Source organism: Diceros bicornis, chromosome 12 (genome assembly GCF_020826845.1).
Source record: "Diceros bicornis minor isolate mBicDic1 chromosome 12, mDicBic1.mat.cur, whole genome shotgun sequence".
NCBI classification, from domain to species: Eukaryota; Metazoa; Chordata; class Mammalia; order Perissodactyla; family Rhinocerotidae; genus Diceros; species Diceros bicornis.
This window is the reverse complement of record NC_080751.1, coordinates 9,005,206-9,026,646: the sequence shown is the minus strand read 5'-3', so window position 1 is coordinate 9,026,646 and position 21,441 is coordinate 9,005,206. Positions and strand designations below refer to the sequence as shown.

The window sequence follows — 21,441 nt, the reverse complement described above, 5'->3', positions numbered from 1 at the left end:
CTCATCAAGCCATGCTGGGGTGGCATCCCACATACAAAATAGAGGAGGATTGACACAGATGTTAACTCAGGGACAATTTTCCTTACAAAAAAAAAAAAAAATTAATTAAAAAGAAAGAAGCTCAGCGAGTGTAGAGTGATCCTCTAGCTTCAGGAGGGGGTGGTTGATGGGGCTACATTGGGAGGTAAGCCACAAAGCATTATTGATTCATATTTGCTTCTCTTGACTCTGTTCACCAGCAAAATTATTGTGGGCAGTGGAGAACATTCTAGAGGTCTTTCTGGGTGTCTATTCCCCCCCTCTCCACTTCCTCCGCCCCTTTTTTTTTTGTCTTAGAACTCAATGCTGTTAAATAGTCATGGGAGGGGCACATTTTTATAGACTAAGAATGTGTGCTTCTCCTTGATCTACTTAATTTTGTTAATTGTACTTGTGCCATAAATACCATAGTTTGATACCTGTCCCATTTCCTGCTATGATGATGCTTTGGCATATTTGACAGGTCGACAAAACTGATTGGTTGTTTCTGCCCAAGTTTTTATCTAAACCAGGACTTTGCAATCTTATTCTGCACAGGGCTAGATAGTAAATATTCTTGCCTTTCAGGTCCTATGGTCTCTGTTGCAGCTACTCAATTCTGCCCTTATAGTGCAAAAGCCATCATAGACAGTAAGTAAGTGAATGGGTAAAGATGTGTTCCAATAAGACTTTATTTACAAAAACAGGTGGTCAGAGGAAGAAAAGGCAGAAGAATTTTTCGATAAAGATGACAGAGCTTAAAGAAAGCTCCCTGTCCTTAAATATTTCCCCAACAGCTTGCCTGAGGAGCTTGAAGTTTCTACAATGTACATTTTTCCTGAAATTTCTTAAGGACTTGGGACATCTTAATTGGATTAAGGTATTATGTTAGGAAGAATATATTAGAGAAAATTATATTTTCTCTAGGAGGAGAAAATATTACCTTAGTGAATAGTTACTTTGATCAGTTCGCATCCTTTTCTTGGTAAACAGCGATAGGAGGGACTAGGTCTCAACAAAGGTAAGTGTAGATGAGGGCAGGAGATAAGAAAACATCCAGGATAGGGAGGCTGGAACCACATTTATACCTGCTGTGTACAAGATTTTGTATAGGGTGCCATAGGGGCCACAAGGATGAATAAAACACAACCATTCTCAAGGAGGTTGAAATTTAAGGAAGATGCATGATATCTATATATGTAATTCTGTATGTATGTATCCATCCATCCATCCACACATACCACAAATAATAAATAAAACAGTAGTACATGCTAAGTAGCCACCAGTGGTTCAGGCAGTAAGCCTGAAGAAATTTAGAAGAGAGATCTATTCCTATTGGCCAATGTGAATGGGAAGTCTTCAGGAATGTGTGAACCTTGATCCTTGAGTTGAACCTTGGTTGACTGCTAAGAGTTTAGTTGGTGGAGGCACCTGCCTCCCCTCCCCACCTCCAAAAATAAAAAACAAACCCCAAAAACAGAAACCCTGGGGCATAAAACAGAAGAAGTGGTGACTTCAACATCCCTCATCAGGTTGGAATTCTGTGCAAAGGGAGCTGAAGTCAAAGATTCATTATTGGTTAGGATGGTTAGGATGCAGATGGGAAAGTCCCTCTGCACTGGGCTTATGGCCTTGAATCCACACTTTCACTTGTCATCTTGAAATGTATGAGACCAGGTTATAGAAAGTAGTTGCACTCATTTATTATCTGGATCTTCTTCAATCATTCCCTGGCTCCTGCTAAAAGTCAAGCACTGGGTAGTTCAGTGTAGCCCTTCCCCACTGCTATAGACAGATCCTAGAGCTCTGGTCCTCCTAATATGCAGTGGGGGATTCATCTCACATGTGTGAAGGTCAACATGTTTTATTTGCTGGAAATAAGTTAAGATTTCATTTACTTACATGGGACTCTGAGAAACCGAATAATAATTCAGTTCCTCAGTGAAAGGATGAAGAAAACAAAATCCCAGGAGGCCTACAGTAACTAAAAGGGCATCACATTCATTGCATGATTTTAGACAGCACATGCTAAGTCCCTCGTATCCTTTTCACACAACCAAACTTTATTGATGAACAGGCATCAAGAAGGCATTAGGTGATGCTGTATGGCATTATTTTAAGCCACTGAGGTTGTATATATGAGGGGTATAGATTTATGCTGAGTGATTTGGCTATGAAGCAAGCACATCAATTTGTTCATGAATGTGAGCTGGTGATTACCTCCATTAAAGTCACCAGGGCAGACTGATCACTTTAATTTGGGCAGAGTCATGCAAACAGCATTTGCTAGTGGTGTGTGTGTACCTAAGAGCACAGGTAAAAGAGCTGTTTTGCGTCCCTGAGGAGCCCTAGGAATGCAGATTTGTGTCTCATAGGTGTATCCGTACAGGCAAGCGTACGGAGCCTGGTGGGAGAAGGAAGAAATTGCTTTCTAGAGCCATGTGGCAGGATGTCGTGTAAGTTTTGTTTGGTATTAGCTGCTGAATGCTGATTTGATGATAAACTGCTAAAAGGATGGCACAGAGAACTTACATTTGCTCCCAATTCCAGATCATAGAACTCAGGGCCCTCCCAGGTAGGACTGGGTTATGACAAGTTGAATGATGTTCTACTTGATACAGCATGGAGGGAACTTGGAATCTGGTTAATTAAAAAAATTGGAATTGAGTACTTGCGATCCCAGCTACGTGCTAGGTGTAGTGAAGGCCTCTGTCCCGCAAGAATTCACTAGCTGGGGAAACATGAAGTGACGTTTTAAGCAATCCTGATTTACCCTTGTGGTTCATAGAATGAAGGTTGGAAGGGCATTCAGATGATGTGGTGCCGAGAAGGCAAGGAGAAACAGTGTCGAGGAGCGTGGGATGTAATGCTGACGACACTGGAGAATGAGCAATTCATTCATTGCTAGAAGACCTTTCAGCAAGCATTATGGCCATATGTAAATAAGTGCCGTAACAGTTTCCCCGACCCAGAAAGTCCACTTCTGACGGGAGCAAAAAGTGGATGCCTAATGATGTCTGTTACTTTGTTTATGACAATAGCAAACATTGAAGACTTTTTAAGTGTATGACAACAGGGAATTGACTTACCAAGTAATGAAGAAAAACATTTGGGAATCTTATTCAATTCTAAAAAAAATTAATTACACATATATAGAGAATCTGGAAAATATTTGTGACATAAGAGATTAAGCGCTAACAAAAAGATACATCCCGAGATTGCAACTTTATAAAAATTATACATAACTGAAGGATAAACTATGCAAATAATCATATATAAAGTAGACCTCCCTTTACTCTCTATCACTGCCTCCATTTCATTTCCTTTATAGTAATCTTCACAGTATGAACTTTAAAAATGAATTTACTTGTTTAATTTAACCAAAATTTAAACTTCTCTAGGGAATGTAAATAATATTTAACTTGATCACCTCTGTATCTTCATTGTATAGCACGTATTAGGCACTCAATTTATATTTGAATGGCTGAATATATCAGTGATTGGGTATTGTTATCAAAATATTTATTTACTTTTATAGTGACCTTTCGATAAAAAGCACCATATGTGGGGGCCGGCCCTGTGGCCTAGTGGTTAAGTTCAGCACACTCTGCTTCAGCGGTCCGGGTTCGGTTCCTGGGTGTGGACCTACACCACTTCTTGGTGGCCACGCTGTCATGGCAACTGGCATACAAAATAGAGGAAGATTGGCATGGATGTTAGCTCAGGGTGAATCTTCCTTGGCACACACACACAAAAAAGCACAATATGAAAATAACATTTGTCACATCCTTACTGGGTGCTGGGTTAAGCACTCTATCGATTTTTTGCTTCAACCTTATCACTACTTTTGTATAAATACAAAATTACTTAAATAAATATAATAATAAATGAAATATAAAAAGTATTATATTTATAATATAACATAAAATTTGTATTTTATAGTTGAGGAAATTGAGGTTCACAGAGGCAAAGCACATTGCTTGGCTGGCAAGAATGAGTCAAGATACAAACTTCAGGCTGCCTGACTTCAAAGCCCAGGTTCTTGACCGTTGTATGATTTTAAAAAATTAAAATGTATAGAATAATCAAGAGTGTCAGATGCTTTAGAGAGGTCATCTAAAACAGAAGCAAGAAAAAGTGTTTTTCATTTTCTCCTGTCCATGTGTCTTCATGATGCCCCCAGCTGCCAACCCCTACTGAGCCGTCCTTCCTTAATCAAATTATCCCTGTTGTCTAAGTCTCCTCCACCCTTCAGAACCTCAGTTACTGGTACTTAGGTTGATAAACTTATCTCGGTCTGAAGCAGCTGCATTTTTAAAGGATTCCATAATATCTCAGCATGAAAGAGAGACACTGCTACAAACATTTTCTGGGGCAGCCAGACCTTTCAGGCTCTCCTCAAGTCAAGTTGTGAAGGTGGCCATTAAGTCCACTCTTATGTCCATCTCTGTGTAAGTCCATCATCTTCTTAAGGAATCCTGCTGTCTTCACATCAGCTGCTTCTGAGTTGCCTCTCAAAGATTTCAGGGAAGTGTGTCATTTCAACTTTTACTGAAGTATACTTTTCTGTAATAGCTGTAAAAATATCTGTAATATCAGAAGCATGTTCAGTAGGAACCTTAAAATTCTATACAAGATAGGCACATATATTAACGCCATTTTGTATGCTAACCATGTCAGTGCAGATAACTAAATAAATCTTCAGATGGAGACCACAGCACTCTTCAGTGCCATGATCATTACTGAGAATAACAGTTTGCATAAGAATTTGTGCCATCATATCTTCTCTTTTTATGGTTTTATATGGCCATGTGACTGTGGTGACTGGAAATTCCATAAATTCCCTTTTAATAGTAAATAAGTTCATTTTATCCTCAAATTTATGATGATGATGAAATATTAACATGAGGAGCAAGTGCTTTATAAACCTCTGAATTGCTATTCTGCTTTATTTCAATAGTGTGCGCTTCTTAAAACACCAATATGATACCTGAAGCTGTAAAAATTAATGAAATGATAAAGTGTTTGGGGGTTGAATGCACTGAATATGTGCTGGTGTTTGGAATTGAACAGAATTACGATTATTAAAAAATGTAATTTGATTTCCAGGACCAGAAAAGAAGAAAACGTTCTCGTTTTTCTGATGTACCTCATATCACTTTGGAGTTAAATGCCTAAATACTTTATTAGCAGAAGTTTTCACTGTCTAATTAAGGCTCAGTCTCCCAGGCATTTTGGCTTTTCTTGTAAGTGTTCAAACAAGTCTATGGCATTTTTGAGATGGATCTGCTTTCTGTAGCAATGTCCATACAAAACCAAATTTCACAGCCACGATATTCTGTTCATCTGGAGCTTTGAGCTATGCAGTTTTTTCTTTTGTGTGTGCATATGATTCAAAACATCTTGCACTTTAAATGGTCACAATATATTTTTATGAGGATTCCACATGTTTCTGATTTTGTTAACTTGAACTCTACCATCAGGTCCCTGGAATATCTCTACTCTGTTTTTGCTCAGCTAGGGTGATTATTAAAGGGTTAGGGAATGGATGCCAATTCTACAAATTCAGTTCAAGAAACAAGTTCCTTTCTTAGAAGAGTCAGCCTCAGCTCTCCTTGCTAGTTTATGGTCTTTCTAATCCTGCTAATGATGTTATTGCTCACTCACCTACTTACACAGTGTGCCTCCAGAAGAGCAAAAAATACCATAATCTTTGAGCTTACAGAAAATTGCGCTGAGACAGTCAGAAGAGAAGTCTTGTAAGATGGATATCTTACCTCTCCATGATATGTTTACTGATTCCCACCCAAGAGTACTGACAGCTCCTTTTTCTGTGCTCTTAAATCTCTTGTAGTCAGCAGCACACAATTTAGTGAAGGCTGCTAAGCTTCCTCCTTTCCCCAAGATAACCAGTTTTTAAGGCACTAAGTCAGAGATAGAAGACTTGGCCCAGTCTTTTCAGCTTTTATTTCCCCAAATCAATCGTGTTCTCAAAGTTATGGAGGAGGGCTCCCTTTCATAAGAGATTGTTTGGAATTTAGTACGATTAGCTCACCAAGGAGCTATGCTGCTTTTACTCGTGGCCTAGTCACTTTCAGAAATCCCAAATCAATCTAAATAGCCGAACATTTAGCAGTTAATGGTATGCTTTATTGTTTTCTAAGCTTCAAGAAAGGCAAACAACTTGTTGCCTCAGCTAAGTTGTAAACAGTTCAAAAATGGAGAAAGCAGAGGCCATAGCCATCCCATAAATGTTAGCTGCTTGGTTGACTCAAGCAGGTTTCAAAATTCTATTAAATTTAATCATATTGCTCAACATCTTTTGGTCTACAATCTAGTAACACTAATTTATTAATGGTGTACCGTCCACTTTTTTACTCACATTAGTCTTTTTCAAATGTCTAATGATTCTAGTCTACCATTGCCTACCTGCCCCACCTCCCCTTAGAAAGGTTATCATACTAAATTGGCCCAAAAAAAAGGGGAGAAAACATTGTGACTGGAAAAATAGGACATTTTATTTTACCAGAGTTTCCAGTATCATATCATCAGAGCTGTAGTTAAAGAATAAGTAGTTAAAATAAATCATTAAGTCCCTGCTGTGTGGAGTAGTCTTGGACTGACGTGGAAATGTTAGCTGGCGTTTCAAGCTACATTATTGATTGGGACCTGCCTCGAAGACTGAAACTTAGTGTTTGCTGCCGGAGTTCTAAAAATAACAATATATAAAACCATGTTCCAAGTCACCATGATGCCACTGGGTCCAGTGAGAAGCAGAAAGGCAAGCCAAAGTAAAATAAGGAAGGTAGGAATTTGGATTGAGTCCATGACCAATTTAAAATACGCAAGCTTGCCTTTGGAGATAGTGAAATCCTTAGCATCATATTGGAAATATTTTCAGAACACAAGGTAAATGAAATTCTGATTTTAAGTGGACTGAAATAGCAGGAGTACATTGTGGAGTGGAGGCTGCCAGACTTTAGGATTTATGGATCTGTAAATTAAGGAGAATACATAGTTGGAGAACTATGGGGAGTTGCCAGCTCTTTAATTTTGCTAAGTCTTGCTAGCACTATTCCACTACGATGATTCTCTTGGGCAATAAGTTTCCCATATTAGATCTAAGCCATAACAGAGTTTATTTAAACAAGGAATGAAGAAACATTTCAAAAGATACACAAAGCAAAGTTCATTATCACTGAGTGGAAGTTACTGATTGGCGTCTCCCTCACACAAGAGCCCAGTTCTTTACAGCCATAAGGCTCCCAGGATCAGCTTCTGCCTGGGGACCTGCAGCCAGCATGAGCAGGAGACTGTGGTGTGGAGAGCCACCTCTGTCACTTACACAGTTCGGTTATAGTATTCCTCTTCTATGCTCAGGCTGGTACTCTTCAGCTGTCTGCAAGAAATCTGCATACTCAGATTTCTCCCTAACTTACACTGTGCCCCCTTGAGACTCATACAAGTGCAAGGAACTGTTTCAGCAGAGCTGGTGATATAGTAGATTGTGGTTGCTACCTTTTATTTTTTAACTTCTTTTATTATGGAAAATTTCCAGCATATCTTAAAGTATAGCACGTATAATGAACCATTATACACTGTCTCCCAGCTTCAACAATTATGTACTAATGGCCAGTCTTGTTTTTCCTACCCCTCCACCCATTTCCCCAAACCTAGGTAATTGTGAAGCAAATCCCAAATATATCATTTCATTCATATATATATATCTAAAAGCTATGGACACTTAAAAAAAAGTTACTAAAGTATTATTAGCACACTTTAAAATATTAACTTTATATCATCAAATATTTAGTCAATACCTAAATTTATTTTATTGTTTCACAATGTACTTTTATTTATGCACTTATTCATTTACATATTTGTAGATGTATTACAGTTTATTCTATTCAAGGTCCAAAAAGGTCTGACTTTTTTCCACTAGTTTATCATCATCAGGATTTTCATGATTGCATCCATGTGGTTTTATTTTCATGTTTGTTTCTTGAATTTCCTGTAAATTGAGAATTGATCCTAAGGCTGATCATTTGCAGTTTTTTGTTTTTTTGTTTTTCTCTTTTTGCTGAGGAAGATTCACCCTGAGCTAACATCTGTTGCCAGTCTTCCTCTATTTGTATGTGGGTTGCTGCCACAACATGGCCACTGTCAGTGGTGTAGGTCTGCACCCGGGAACCAAACCCAGGCCACCAAAGCGGAGCATGCCAAACTTAACCACTAGGCCACGGGGCCAGCCTCCGGATTTTGTTTTTTGGGTTGTTGTTGATTTTTTGCCAAGAACATTTCATAGGTGTCACGTCCTTCCATCAAGAGATACATAATATCTGGTTCTCTCTCTCTTATTTATGCAGTCATGTACCACATATCAAGGACAGACCACATATATGATGGTGGTTCCAAAGATTAGTACCATAGAGCCTAGGTGTGTACTAGGCTATACCACAAAGAGTAAATACACTCAATTATGTTCACACAACCACAAAATCACCTAACAATGCATTTCTCAGAACGTATCCTCGTTATTAAGTGACACATGACTCTGTATATTCTTATGTCAACAGTCATTGAATACTTTGTCTAGAGCCATTATCTCATTGAGAGTGCTTGTATTTTCTTTTCTTTTTACAAAGATGCAAGCAAATATTACCCAAGACCTGGTTCCTGGAGCATTTTTAAGTTTTCATGTTGTTGTCATTAGATAGAGTCATATGCCAATCTCTTTAGGAATTGTCCACTGCTATGTAAAAGTGTGACCTGAAGTCTGTCTCACACACCAAGCAAGGATGAAAAAGAACAAACATCCATCATCTGAAATCATCATTTCATAAAATGAAAGGTTGTTCAACAGCAGAAATAGGAAGAATTTAATTGAAGATTAAAAGACAGAATTTTAAATTAAATACATATATCTTTCCGGAAAATTCGCCACACCATCCTGATTTTTCCCATGCCACCATGGATGGGGACACTGCATTCTGGACTCTAACAAAGGACTAGAGGGAACCATTGTTTAGCACCATAGCATTGGTAAAATCTGCTAGAAGATAATGTGAAAATTTGTCTAGCCAAATTAAAGTGGTAACTCAACTTTATCTTTCAGAGTGTCTTTAATCTGTGATATATTCCAAATCACTATATGCAATAAAAATTATTAAAAGCTAATCTTTAAGTCAAACATGTATTGAGCACTAATTCTTTATCAAGTACTCAATCAGGCACTTGGAATATAAAATACATTATAGTACAAATATAACAAAGATTAATTCAAAATGTGGAGTGGAGGCAATGTGATATAACAAAAAGAAATTGAGAACCTGCATTATTAGTTCTTTACCTCTGAGGAGCCTCATGCCCCTGGGCATTTAGTATCCTGTGAATGGGTATGAAAAGGCATATTTGTCTTTCTCACAACCTTACTTTGAAAACTAAGTAAAATAGTGAAAATTATCTGAAGAATCAAAAATAGACTATAAAATATAAGAAACTACATGATAATGTTTAGAACTCAATCTGTGGTGTCTCATAGTGTATACTCTCAGCGTAATAGATAATGTGTTTTTCTTCCTTAAAACTTTCAAAACAGGATTCTTTACACTAATTTATTGAAGTTATCTTTGAAAGTATTCCTCGTATCACCATCTGCCCATCTCCTTTTGCTATTAAGGAAACAGTTCTCTGAATGTGAAGTGACTTACATAACTGGTTAGTGGTGCGCCTTCTGGTCTCTAGTTCTGTGCTCTCCCCACTGCTCCACACTGTCTAACTAACGTTTCTTTCACATCAGGAACTATAACCATGTGTGTGCATTTTAATCTCCCAGGGCATTAAGGTTTGGTAGGGAAGCAGCCTGGTTTTGGAGAGAGAGGTGAGCTGGATACAAAGGGCAGGTGGCCACGAGGCTCTCGGGCATTCTCTGTCTGATAATCACTTGTTCTACTTGCCCTTCTGCTCCTAGCCCTGCTGGCCCTTCTCTTCTCCTTTGCCCATTCTAATCCCCATTCTCCTGTCCTCTTGACACCAGCCTGATGAGACTGATCAGTGTTTTGATGGAGGCTTTGTGTGCTGTTGACCTTGACTAATCAATCTGACCTTGTTTTACCAACTCACACTCCTTGAAGAGAAGAAATAACACATTGAAATGCTTGACCTGGGAACTTGAACTCAGTTCAGCTGTTTTAGTTGTGTTTATAGTGTGTTAAAAAATAAATTTGAATGCCTTTATACTAGACCTGCAAGTTCTAATTTGCTATACACTCCACCATTACCTGTTGGATTATACCAGCCTCTTCTACACATTTCTCAGACCTGCCTGGCTCCTGAAAGCATTTGAGTTGGCTACTGGTGGACTAGCATCTTCCTGACAGACTCTGACAGGCAGACCTGGGTTCCTTTGGGTAGAGCGCTCTAATTTTCAGCTTGCTATGAGTCTCTCTTAAATCCAAAGCATTGCCTGTAGCATCTCTCTCATTGGTCAGAATTTAGTATTGATGCGGCCAAAATCGTAGTGTTCTGCACTCAATCATGAGTCTTAGGGGGCTCAGGTGACTGTGTAGGTGGATCAGGACAACCCATAGGGGAAAACGGTTCAAAGCAATCTAGTTAAAATGCGTTACTGTGTGTGCTTGAAAATCCTGAAGCAATGATTTGTTATTAGCACCTTGCTCTTTTGGCAGAAATACCTAAGTTAGCATAAGAACTAGTAATATTTTTTTCAACACTGAATGGTGCCCTTATCTCATTTGTAAAAGGATTCTCCGGGATGTGGCACTCTCTATAGAAAGTGCAAAGTCATGTGACAGTGTACTTTCCCTTTGCCCTAACATAATTTTCACTCAAATCCTCTTCAATACAGGTTGCCAACTTGGCCTGTTCCATCTCCAACAATGAGGAAGGGGTCAAATTAGTCCGGATGGCGGCCACCCAGATTGACAGCCTGTGTCCCCAGGTAAGCCTCATTTACTTTGTTTCAAGAGCCCATAGTGACCTGAGATTCAGGACCTTCCATGCTCCAGCCCTCATGTCACTCCTTTCCTTGCCCTCTTTCCTCTCACTGGAAAGTGCTACCCATCATTCGTGGGCTGTTTCAAGTTCTACCTTTCTCAAAAAGAATTTCTAACTATTCCAGCCTCTTCAGAATTACTGTGGCAATTCTTGTCTTTTCCACTCATACTGACTTTGTTCTATTTGTTTGGGTTATTTAAACATCCATATCTATTTACTTTGTCTCAACAATTAATTATAAGCTTGCACATGCAGAACAAGAGTTATATTTTTGCCACATTTGTCCTAAGTAAATATGACTTGTCCAATAAACACTTTCTAAAACCTGAGGCTAATTACTATATCTTAAAAAAAGAAAACAAACAAAAAAAACAAATACTGATGGTAGTTGATAACCTGCTTCATCTTTCAAGTTTTTGATTGTCCTTCTGAACACTGAGAACCTACTTATCTGTAGAAGTTGCAGGGTCCAAGGTTGCAACATGGTCTTTGTCCTACTTGTTCCTTTTTTGATGAGTGTGGTCAATACGCCCTTGGATTGTTTCTAACAAATAGGTCATCAATGCCGCTCTCACACTGGCTGCTCGACCACAGAGCAAAGTTGCTCAGGACAACATGGACGTCTTCAAAGACCAGTGGGAGAAGCAGGTCCGAGTGCTGACAGAGGCGGTGGATGACATCACCTCAGTGGATGACTTCCTTTCTGTCTCAGGTAATCACAAACAGGCCCCTTACAAGGCAGCTGAAGGAGGAGAACAGGATGAGATAAGGAATATCTTGCAAATGTCGTGGGTCTGTGTTTCAAGTGCTCTTCTTGGCCCTTTGAGCTTTCAATCATCTCTGCAAATGTGATTGTAACACCCTCTTGAAAATTCTTCTTTGGTGTGCCCATTATTTCAAGACACCAAGTCAAAGTATTAGGAGGGAAAAACACAATTTTCTTATAAAGATGTCGGAAACCTGAACAGATTCTTTAAGGAGACTTAGGTTCCTTTTCAATTACTGAAATTTTTTAAGCAGGATGGCCTTTGATGCATCTGAATCACCCATCTAAAAAAAACGGTTTGGGGATATGAGATTTGTTAATTCTTATGGTTTACGTTTAAAAATCAAAAAAGCCATCAGTTATTCCAATTTGGCTATGTTCAGTGGGTCATTTTTCCAAGAGATGAAGTGACCCAGGTTTGTGATAAGCCAGATAGAAATATTAGCCACAGAATAAACCCATTTGGAGGCACTTGGGAGCTATTGAGGCTTTGAGCTCTTGTCTATGAGACTGTATAAGGAAGTGAGTGAAGGCAAATAGAACTAGTCATCACTTGAAATTGTAACTTTCTTCTTTGTAAATGAAGACAGACTGAAGGACGTTAATGTATTTGAATAACCGTGTAGTTAATTTGACCTTTCACAGGACTTATCAATGCTATTTCAAAACTGGGCAACTCACCAGCAAATGGGCCTTTTTGCAAACACATTTGACCAAACGCATTTGGCCCAGTTAACCTAGAAGAGTCTCTGTGGGAGGAGTGAGGGAGGAGGTCGCTGGAAACATCATCCTTCTTTGTGAGGCATTAAGATAATCAAGTGACCTGTGAAAATGTAAACTGTCCAGGTGTTGACTCTACCCACAGGTGTGTGGAACTTACACCTGCCGACTCAGGTGTGACCTAGCCTTGACTAGGACCTGCTTGTTCTTGGCCCACTGAGGCCTGAGAAGGAGGGGTCACAGCACTGCTGGTGGGATCCAGGCATTCAGGGCCTCTGACTAAAACAGTGTGGGAGGGCTTTCTGGGATAGCCTTATTGTATTTGGAAAGTTTTTCTAGGTGTAGCCTTTCCTTTCCTTGAAAAACAGACAATGAATTCCCACTGGGGCTTATGTTTAAAGCTTGTATGAGAGCAGCATAGTCAAAGTCAAATCTGTCAAATTTGGATAATTAAAAAGCCAACTTTGAAACCATGGAGGGCAAGACAAGGCAGATGGGAAAACGAGTGAACACATGGTTGGTGTCTATATTTTGCCTGTCTCTGCTGTTTGCTTGAATTTGCACCAACATTCTATGAGATAGGTATTAGAATTCTGAGTCTTCCTTTGAGAAAACAAAGTTACTGAGAGGGTAGGTAACTTGGAAGAGATGGCATTAAAATCCAGATTATCCTCATTTCAGAAGCTACATGGTTCTCAGTAAGTCAAGGTAGAAGGGAACTTTCCTTTGGTGCTTCCAGCTTCCGTTACAGCTCCCTTCTCCCATCACTGGTATCTTCATTCCCTCTTTAATCCCTTTCAGACTTGTCTTGTTTTCCATTCCCAAGGTGCTTTGTCTTTGAGGACTTGTCAAAGTAGCTATTCTTTTAACCAGACGCGTATCTAGGGGTTGGCTGATAAAGAGCTCAATATGTTGCCATTCGTGGGATTTTTGCTTTGCTGATTGATGGCTGAGTCCTAACAGTGTAAGAGTTATCTAAGAAATGCATCTCTCGTAAGGTGCTTAGAAATTTGGACAGGCATGTTGGGGATTTGGGCAGTGGGAATAGAAGGATGGCCACCAGAACGGAGCATCTTTCTAGTATCTAGTCAGTCTCTGCCAGGATTACTATAGGGCTCCCCAGAAAGGGGCAGTGGGACCAGCCGCAGATTTCACATAGCAATCTTGATAGCCCCTGGAAATCTTACTCTGCCTCCCTTTCTATCTACAAATGAGTAGAAAATACCCATACAGTACCTTTTTCCAAGAGAAATCATTTCAGAATTTAAAACTTTCCCAACTTATCCTTTTCTTTAAATGCATGTACGAAACTTTCTGAGGATGGGCGAAAAGCAAGGTGAGGAGGTCTTTTCTCAGACTGTTTCAATAGTGCAAAGCTTTTCTTTTCTTCCACCAGCCCTGCCTCTTTGCCACCTTTCTCCTGTCATTCCTTTGTGCATCTCATTATTACCAGCAACAAGAAAAGGCTTTGGCTTCCGCTGATAACACTGTGCAGTCCAACCCCAGTGGTGCAAGTGCCACGGCATGCCATGACAGGAAAATGAACAGGCACTGTCAATGAGCCAGCCTTGGCAGGGCCTGCTGGAGCCTGCCTGTGGAGTTGACAGTCGGGGGCGGCAGGCACCTTTCCACAGACGGGCTTGACAAATAATGACACAGCCCACTCTGTCCTGCTGGTAGGCTGTGGAGACAGCCCAATAGTTGGGGAAACTACTTCAGATCTCCTCTCTCAGCTGGAGCCAAAACATTTGCATCAGTAAATTGCAAGTTTGGCCCAGGAGATATTTTGGAATGGCATTAATGACAATTTATGTATCAGTTTCTTCTTAAGGGACTATTCTGACAGAAAACTCTATTTAAAAAACAACAAAAAAAGATCTTTGTTTTTAACGGACTACAGTATTTTTTCATGCCACCTGAACTTGTGTGTCTGAGTACTTAATGTGTGTGTCTGAGTACTGCAAGTTTGGGGAGCAATGATGCTAGTTATTAAAATTACAAAAGTAAAACCAATTTTCAAATGTGGCCGGGGCTCATAAAAAAGTGAAATGGCTGTGTTAGAACACTTAAATTTTTCCCACTGGGCAAAAACTACATTTTTAATAGTGTTTTAAAATGAGGGTCTTGGCATTAACCATGTAATAGTTTAATTCTTAGGTTTGGCTCACAAAATAGCAGGCATCGAGGATCTGAAAAAGCTATTAACTCAATCCTATAATGTCCAAGAGTTTGGTTTCCCTTTTCCTTCTTCTTCTTCTTTTTTTTTTTTTTTTTTGACTCCAGGGTCTTAAGTTTGTTTCCTTTTAAAAATTCATGCAGTGAATTTTGTTTCTGAATTTAGAAACTATGGCTTTGAGATTTATAATAATCAAGTAATTTGGTCATCAGTGATTTTCATAACAAAATTCCATCTTTTCTGAAATTGTAAGATTGTAAAAATTCAAGGAAGTTTATCACAAAATATGTTGCAGCCAAATGTTTTATGATATGTTTAAATACCATGCTTCATATCTGGGTGTAACATCCAAAGTACCTGGGTGGGTTTTCCCAGCACTAGAATCATCTCTGGAATATGTATGTTTTTTATTACTACTTTCTCTTCTATATTTTTTCTAGTTGGAACAGCATTCCTTTATCTCCTTACTTCATGAATTTTTTCTCTTGAAAATACCATAGGACAAAAATATGTAATTGATTATCTCTTTTCAATAGACATGTTTATTCAGTATTTCTTCTTTGATTGCCTGCTGTCAGAAATGCTAGTATGAATCAAGTGTGGATTCTGCCTTCAAATAATTCACTGCTCTTCTTGATAGATCCTAGACCAGTGTGCTTGCAAATCTGGGGGCCCCACACCTGAGAGGGCAGGGCATAGGAGGGGAGAAGTTATTACAAGGGGTCCGGGAATCCGTATATAAACCAAGCGTGGTCTTTTGATTAAATATGTCTATATGAACAAGTACAGTTCTTTTTCAAATGCATCATTGGTGTTTAGCTTAATAAAATGCAAATCCATTTAAAAACATTCCAAATCATAGTAGCTTTTACACATATACTATCCACCAATATAACTACTATCATGAGGGAATTGTGATTCATTTTCCCATAAAAGGGGTACCCCTAATTGGGGAAGGTTTAGAAACGCTGAGTAAACTATCTTAACATTTCAAAAAAAAGTTGATTCCAAAACATTAGTCAATTAATAAATTGTAAACTTAGCAAAATTAATACTTTATTCACTCAACATGATTAACCTAACCATTGAACAAATCATTGTTAGTTGATGATTTGACTAATTAAAAGCAATGTTTTTGATAACATGGATTTTCAGCCTCTCCTAGCCTTCTTCAAATATGTATAGTTGTATCTATAAAAGCATATTCTTTTTCTTACCTCTTAATTAAATTAGTTGCATATTTCTAGATTGAGAAATAGGTTTTTTAAAAACACCTGTCATTTCATTTTAAGAAACTGGGTCATGAATGAGCTTGTTAGAATTTTTAAAACTTTTTATTAACTCCAGAGATATTAGAATCTAATATAATTAACAGATTCCTCTCTGTTCTGCATTTAAATCCAACATCCCGTCTTTAAACTGTGCACAGAAAAGCAATAGCTGTGCCTATTCTTTCGCGAGTATGTTATTCAAAGAAAATGGCAGCTGGAGGCATATTTTTGACATGAAGACCCTCCCAGTTACCCACTTTCAGGGACCAGGACACATTTTAATTGTCTGGAAGAATCCAGCAGATGGTATGAGAGGCCTATTTGAATCAAACTTTTGTATTTAAAATTCTGTACCAAGTTTCATTTGAGTAAACCTTTTTCTTAGGTGTCATTTTAAGTGAGTTTGCATGATACAATTCAAGATCTCATAAAGGGGTGGTTTTCAGAAGTTTCTTAATCAAAATGAAAACTACTTAAGTCTATATTTGTACAACTGTTTTTCTCTTTTACTCAGGAAAATATCAGCATTCAGAAAGTACTACTTTTTGTGAGTTTAAGAATCTGAATATTAAAATTTAATTTCTTTTTTTCTGTTTTCATAGAAGCCTTTCATTTATTTTTCTATGTTAATATCTATTTGAAATTAAAGAACTAGAGAATGTAGAAATTTAAAATTTATGATGGTTTGAGTGAGGAAATCACGTTGTATGAGGTCAAAACAGGTGTTCCCTTATGAAAAGTAAGTTATACTTTGCAATTTTCTACCCAATGTCCTAAAAAAAAAATTTTCTCTCTGAGTGATTGGTGTAATGAAAGTAGAAGAGATCTAGGATAGAGACTGAGATTTGCTGAGTACCCTCCCTTCTCTCCTTCTTTGTGAATTTTAAAATCAGAACTAGCCCTAGAAACTTCTTAAAAAGGTAATCATTTATATTAATCACTTATTAACTTCATTGAATTTGGCAGCTATAATTTTTAAAAGGTTGCCAGATTACTTAAGACTATTTCCAAATTTGTTCTATTTATCTATTTGGGGTGTGTGTGTGTGTGTGTGTGTGTGTGTGTGTGTATTTTCAGATTAAGTTCTTTTCATTCCTCAAAGTGTTAAACTTTTGGAACATTTCTTTCTTTTTTTTTTCTTTTTTTGTGAGGAAGATCAACCCCAAGCTAACATCCATGCCAATCCTCCTCTTTTTGGTGAGGAAGACTGGCCCTGGGCTAATATCCATGCCCATCTTCCTCTACTTTATGTGGGATGCCGCCACAGCATGGCCTGACAAGCAGTGTGTCGGTGCGTGCCCGGGGTCCCAACCGGCCACCTGCAGCGGAGTGCGCGCACTTAACTGCTATGCCATGGGGTTGGCCCTGGAACATTTCTTTAGAATTCTCTTTCTAGAGAATGTTCGAGGGACATAATTACATATCTCACATTGAACATGGGACATACAAAATTGCACACTTTCAAAACTCTAAGGGACCAGATCATGTGTTTTTTCTATGCTAGTAGAGAGTGAAGCCCCTCATCCTGCCTGCTTGAACTCCACTCCGGGCAAAGGCAGGAGAGTGATCACTGACCTTCAATCTAATCTAAGGGAACCAGCCACAAGACTGGATTGTATTGTAATTGTGGAGAACTCTGTGATAATCTTCACCTAATAAATTTTCCCATTGCATATACCTTGTGCATGACATGACATTAGAAGACTGGGTGATATTTGTTCATTCTATAGTTTCCCTTAAATGTTTCCTTAATAAAAATATGATCAAACATATACCCGAAGTGTGACTCTGATCACTTCTAGAAATGTTTCTGCTTGGTCAGGTTGACTTCGTGTTAGCTGCCACTACCACTCCTAAAAGATCTTTTCATGCAATAAATCTCAAACATTGAAACAAAGAAAGGAATATTCTTTAAGTCAGTGGTCCTCAAAGTGTGGTCCCCAAACCAGCAGCATTAGCATTGCCTGGGAACTTGGTAGAAATGCAATTTCTTGAGCCCCACCCTAGACCTTAGTGAATCAGAAACCCTAGGAATGGCACCCAGCAATCTGTATGATTCTACAAGTTCTCCAGTTGGTTGCTCAAATTTGAGAACCACTATTGTAATTGTAAACTATGTCCTTTAAATATCATTTCAGTGTTTTTAGGCATATATTGAGGTGCAAGATGACTGTTCATGATGGCTAATGAATCTTGGATTGGCTATTAAGTGAGTGATGTAAAATCATATAAATGTGTATGTGTCTTCTCCACAGAAAATCACATATTGGAGGATGTGAACAAGTGTGTGATAGCCCTCCAAGAGGGGGATGTGGACACTCTGGACCGGACTGCAGGGGCCATCAGGGGCCGGGCAGCTCGAGTCATACACATCATCAATGCTGAGATGGAGAACTATGAAGCTGGTGTTTATACTGAGAAGGTGCTAGAAGCTACAAAATTGCTCTCTGAGACAGGTAAATGGGGATATTAGATTTGACCAAAATGTCAACACCATGATTAATTTCCATATTGGAATAAATCTATTTCATTGTTTTCTATTGGCCTGTATGCTTCTAAACTATACATGATCATAGAAGGGGTGCTTTCTTTGTTTCTTGAGTTTGAATTTGAATAACTTTAGCAGAATAACAATTTTATTGATTTGCATGTATATATATTACTGTATAGTTTTCATATATAATCTCATTTGATTCTCAAAAGGACCTTCTGAAGTGGGCAGAGAAATTTTTATCATCTCCAATTTCAAATACAAAAATGGAGGTTTGAATCAGTTAAGAGACAGGAAAAGAGTTGCAAGGCTAGAAGATTAGTGGAGATGTGATTGGAACTTGCAATCGTGAGCTTGCAAGCCATTTCTCCATCTATTTCTTGAGAAGATAAGACCCTGAGGAAACATTATGACAACCAGGGGAAAGCATGAAGGCTCTAGATAGTGCCTGCATATGAAGCACTCAAAGAAAGGAGATGGTGGCTGCTGAAAAAGGAATAGACATTCCATATATGCCCTGTCCTTCTAGGAAAGCCTTAAGTACCCTCCTCCAGTAGCATGTGGCTTCCCACTGGGTAATAACTGCTGTGTAAGATATGCTTACTGATGGGAGCCTGCCATAGCTCTATGATGCATTGGGATGGAAGAAAGATTTACTTCCACTGACTGAGCAGAACAACCCGTAACTGAATAGTTGTATCAAAGACTGGCCTACTTTTAGTCGTTTTTGCTCTTGACTAGTGTCTCTTGGCTTCAGACCCTTTCTAAAGTCCTTTATGCCTTGTGTATTTGTATATATCGTGGTGGTGGGGTGAGAATAGAAAGTTCAGGGAAGGAGAGAAGACAAAGGGATAGAAGAAGAGAATTTAACTGTATATTAGATGGGGTTATGAATGGGTAATGACTTGGGTCCTGCGTATGCACAGAAGGACCTCTCCTCAAACCCCAACCAGAGAAGGACCTCTCCACTCTATACATGGACTTTGGAACCCACTAGGATTTTTAAAAATAGACATATCTCTGAAAGGTCAGATACAGCAGTGTTCCAAGTTCTGCATGATAAAACATGTTAGTAGAAATATGTTTCCTTCTACAGGGAAAAGGTCATTTACAGAGACTTCTGTAGATATTTGTTAGTCTGGAATGGCATGGAAAAACAACAGATAAACAGAGACATCGGGTATTCTCCCTGAAATATAAGCAGAAAGGTAATAGTGTAATTCATATAATAAAGAGCACATCCAAGGACTGTTGCTCTTGAGAATCTTCACAGACTTAGAATTAGAAATAATAACAATAATGATAATGATAATAAAATATATCCACATTTTAATTAGCTGAAATTGAGTACTGTTTTCTTTCAAGTAGGCCTGCCCTTTGCATTCAGTAGAGCCACCCAAAGGAAGCATACAGTATTTCTTTCCTTACTTGGAAGAATTAGAAACAGGTATTTTACTCTCCAATTTAAGGAACTTTTTTTACCCTTAAGGGGACCTTCTCACATTTCTGGGGCTCTCAGTTCCTTGCCCATTAGCTCTATTCTGTGACAAAGTCTCAGCATCATGTTGTGTATCTGACACATAGCAGCATTCCCTTGGGTCTGACACTGGGTAAAGAGTAGCAGAGAAGGGTGGAAGACATGGAGACAGGACTCACAGCTCAGGCCGGGTCATGACTGCTCCCAATGATAATTGTAGCAGATGAAGGATACAGAGCATATTGCCAATTTGCATGTGACTTTGTGCACACAAAGAATTCAGGCATTGTTCAAGAGACATTTTGGAGTTTTTTTCTTATTGTATCTTGAGCTGCTTTAATACAGAAGGAGTGGTGCCCTTTGGGTCACAATCTACTCAAATTTGCAAGGACAGCATGCTCAGTTGATTGAAATATTTTTGCATAATTTTCACCGAAGTCCTGAAATGTAAATAATTTTATGGGTTTTTTTAGCTAAAAAAAAAAAAAAATCAATGGAACAGAGCACTCCATCCTGGATTGTTGTTGCTAATCAAGATTTTGCTCTTATTTGTTAATTGTCAGAGCTTTTAAAATTCTCGTCTCAGCCCTTCCTTACAGTGATTGAATACTCTGGAGACTTAACTAAAGGTACCTTCCTGATTCTGATGTCCACATCCAATTCTTAATTGAACTGAGATGAGCAAGACATTTAGATTCTTTCTATTTTTCAGGATCTATTGAAGATAACTAGGAAAGTAACCAGGTAGAAAAGATTGGAATAGTTTATACACAACTGTAGTAGAAAATACAAGAATACATGTCAAGAAAAAGTGGATATTAGTGGGCTAAGAACTAGAATATACATGGTATATAAATTATTTTTCTTCTGTCTCAATTGTTCTTCTCTTTCCTAAACAGGAACAATATTGTTTATGAGTAACTAAAGAAGTTGTCAAAGGAATGAAAGCAAAAACATTAAATGTTAACTCACTCATTGCTAGTTAGAATTGTTGGGAAATGTACTAGACACATGAAGTTGCAGGAAGACCATACGATCAGTTCCATGATTATGGTTGTGCAGAGTTTTGTTGGTTATATATATTTTCTAAAATTAATTAGTCCTCTTTTCAGTGTCTGGCTGTGCTAAGGAGATATAGAACCTCAAAATAAAAACTCCTATGCATATCACTAATGCCCAAGTATCAACCTTTGGGCTGACATTATATTCCTGATTCTAAAAAAATCTTAAAGCAACATTGAATTGGTCACTTTTTTTAACATAAGCTTATCAAACTTTGTCCTCAGTGTACATTTTATTTTGGGGACAGAACACAGAGGCAGTGGGCAAGGAGGGGAAGGTACCAAGAGGAAGAATAAAGGAAATAAAAAGGAGTCCAGGACATGGAAGACAAAATGTCATGTTCTCTTTTGCCTTGACACAACCTACCAAGTTCTGCCCAGTTTTATATCTGAGTTGTTAGATTCAAGACCCTAAGGCAGAAGTTCTCAACCTCTGTCCTATTGA

General features: G+C 38.5%; 1 protein-coding gene across 4 annotated transcripts in view; it reads left to right on the top strand.

Moving 5' to 3' along the window:
- CTNNA2 (catenin alpha 2) overlaps positions 1–21,441 on the top strand; it is a 1,068,899-nt gene that overhangs the window by 958,789 nt on the left and 88,669 nt on the right. For all 4 annotated transcript variants that reach the window (XM_058550823.1, XM_058550821.1, XM_058550822.1 and 1 more), the window contains 3 exons: positions 10,886–10,978; positions 11,590–11,746; positions 18,223–18,423. In XM_058550823.1, the coding sequence (XP_058406806.1) occupies positions 10,886–10,978; positions 11,590–11,746; positions 18,223–18,423 (451 nt within the window). The remainder of the gene's footprint in view (positions 1–10,885; positions 10,979–11,589; positions 11,747–18,222; positions 18,424–21,441) is intronic.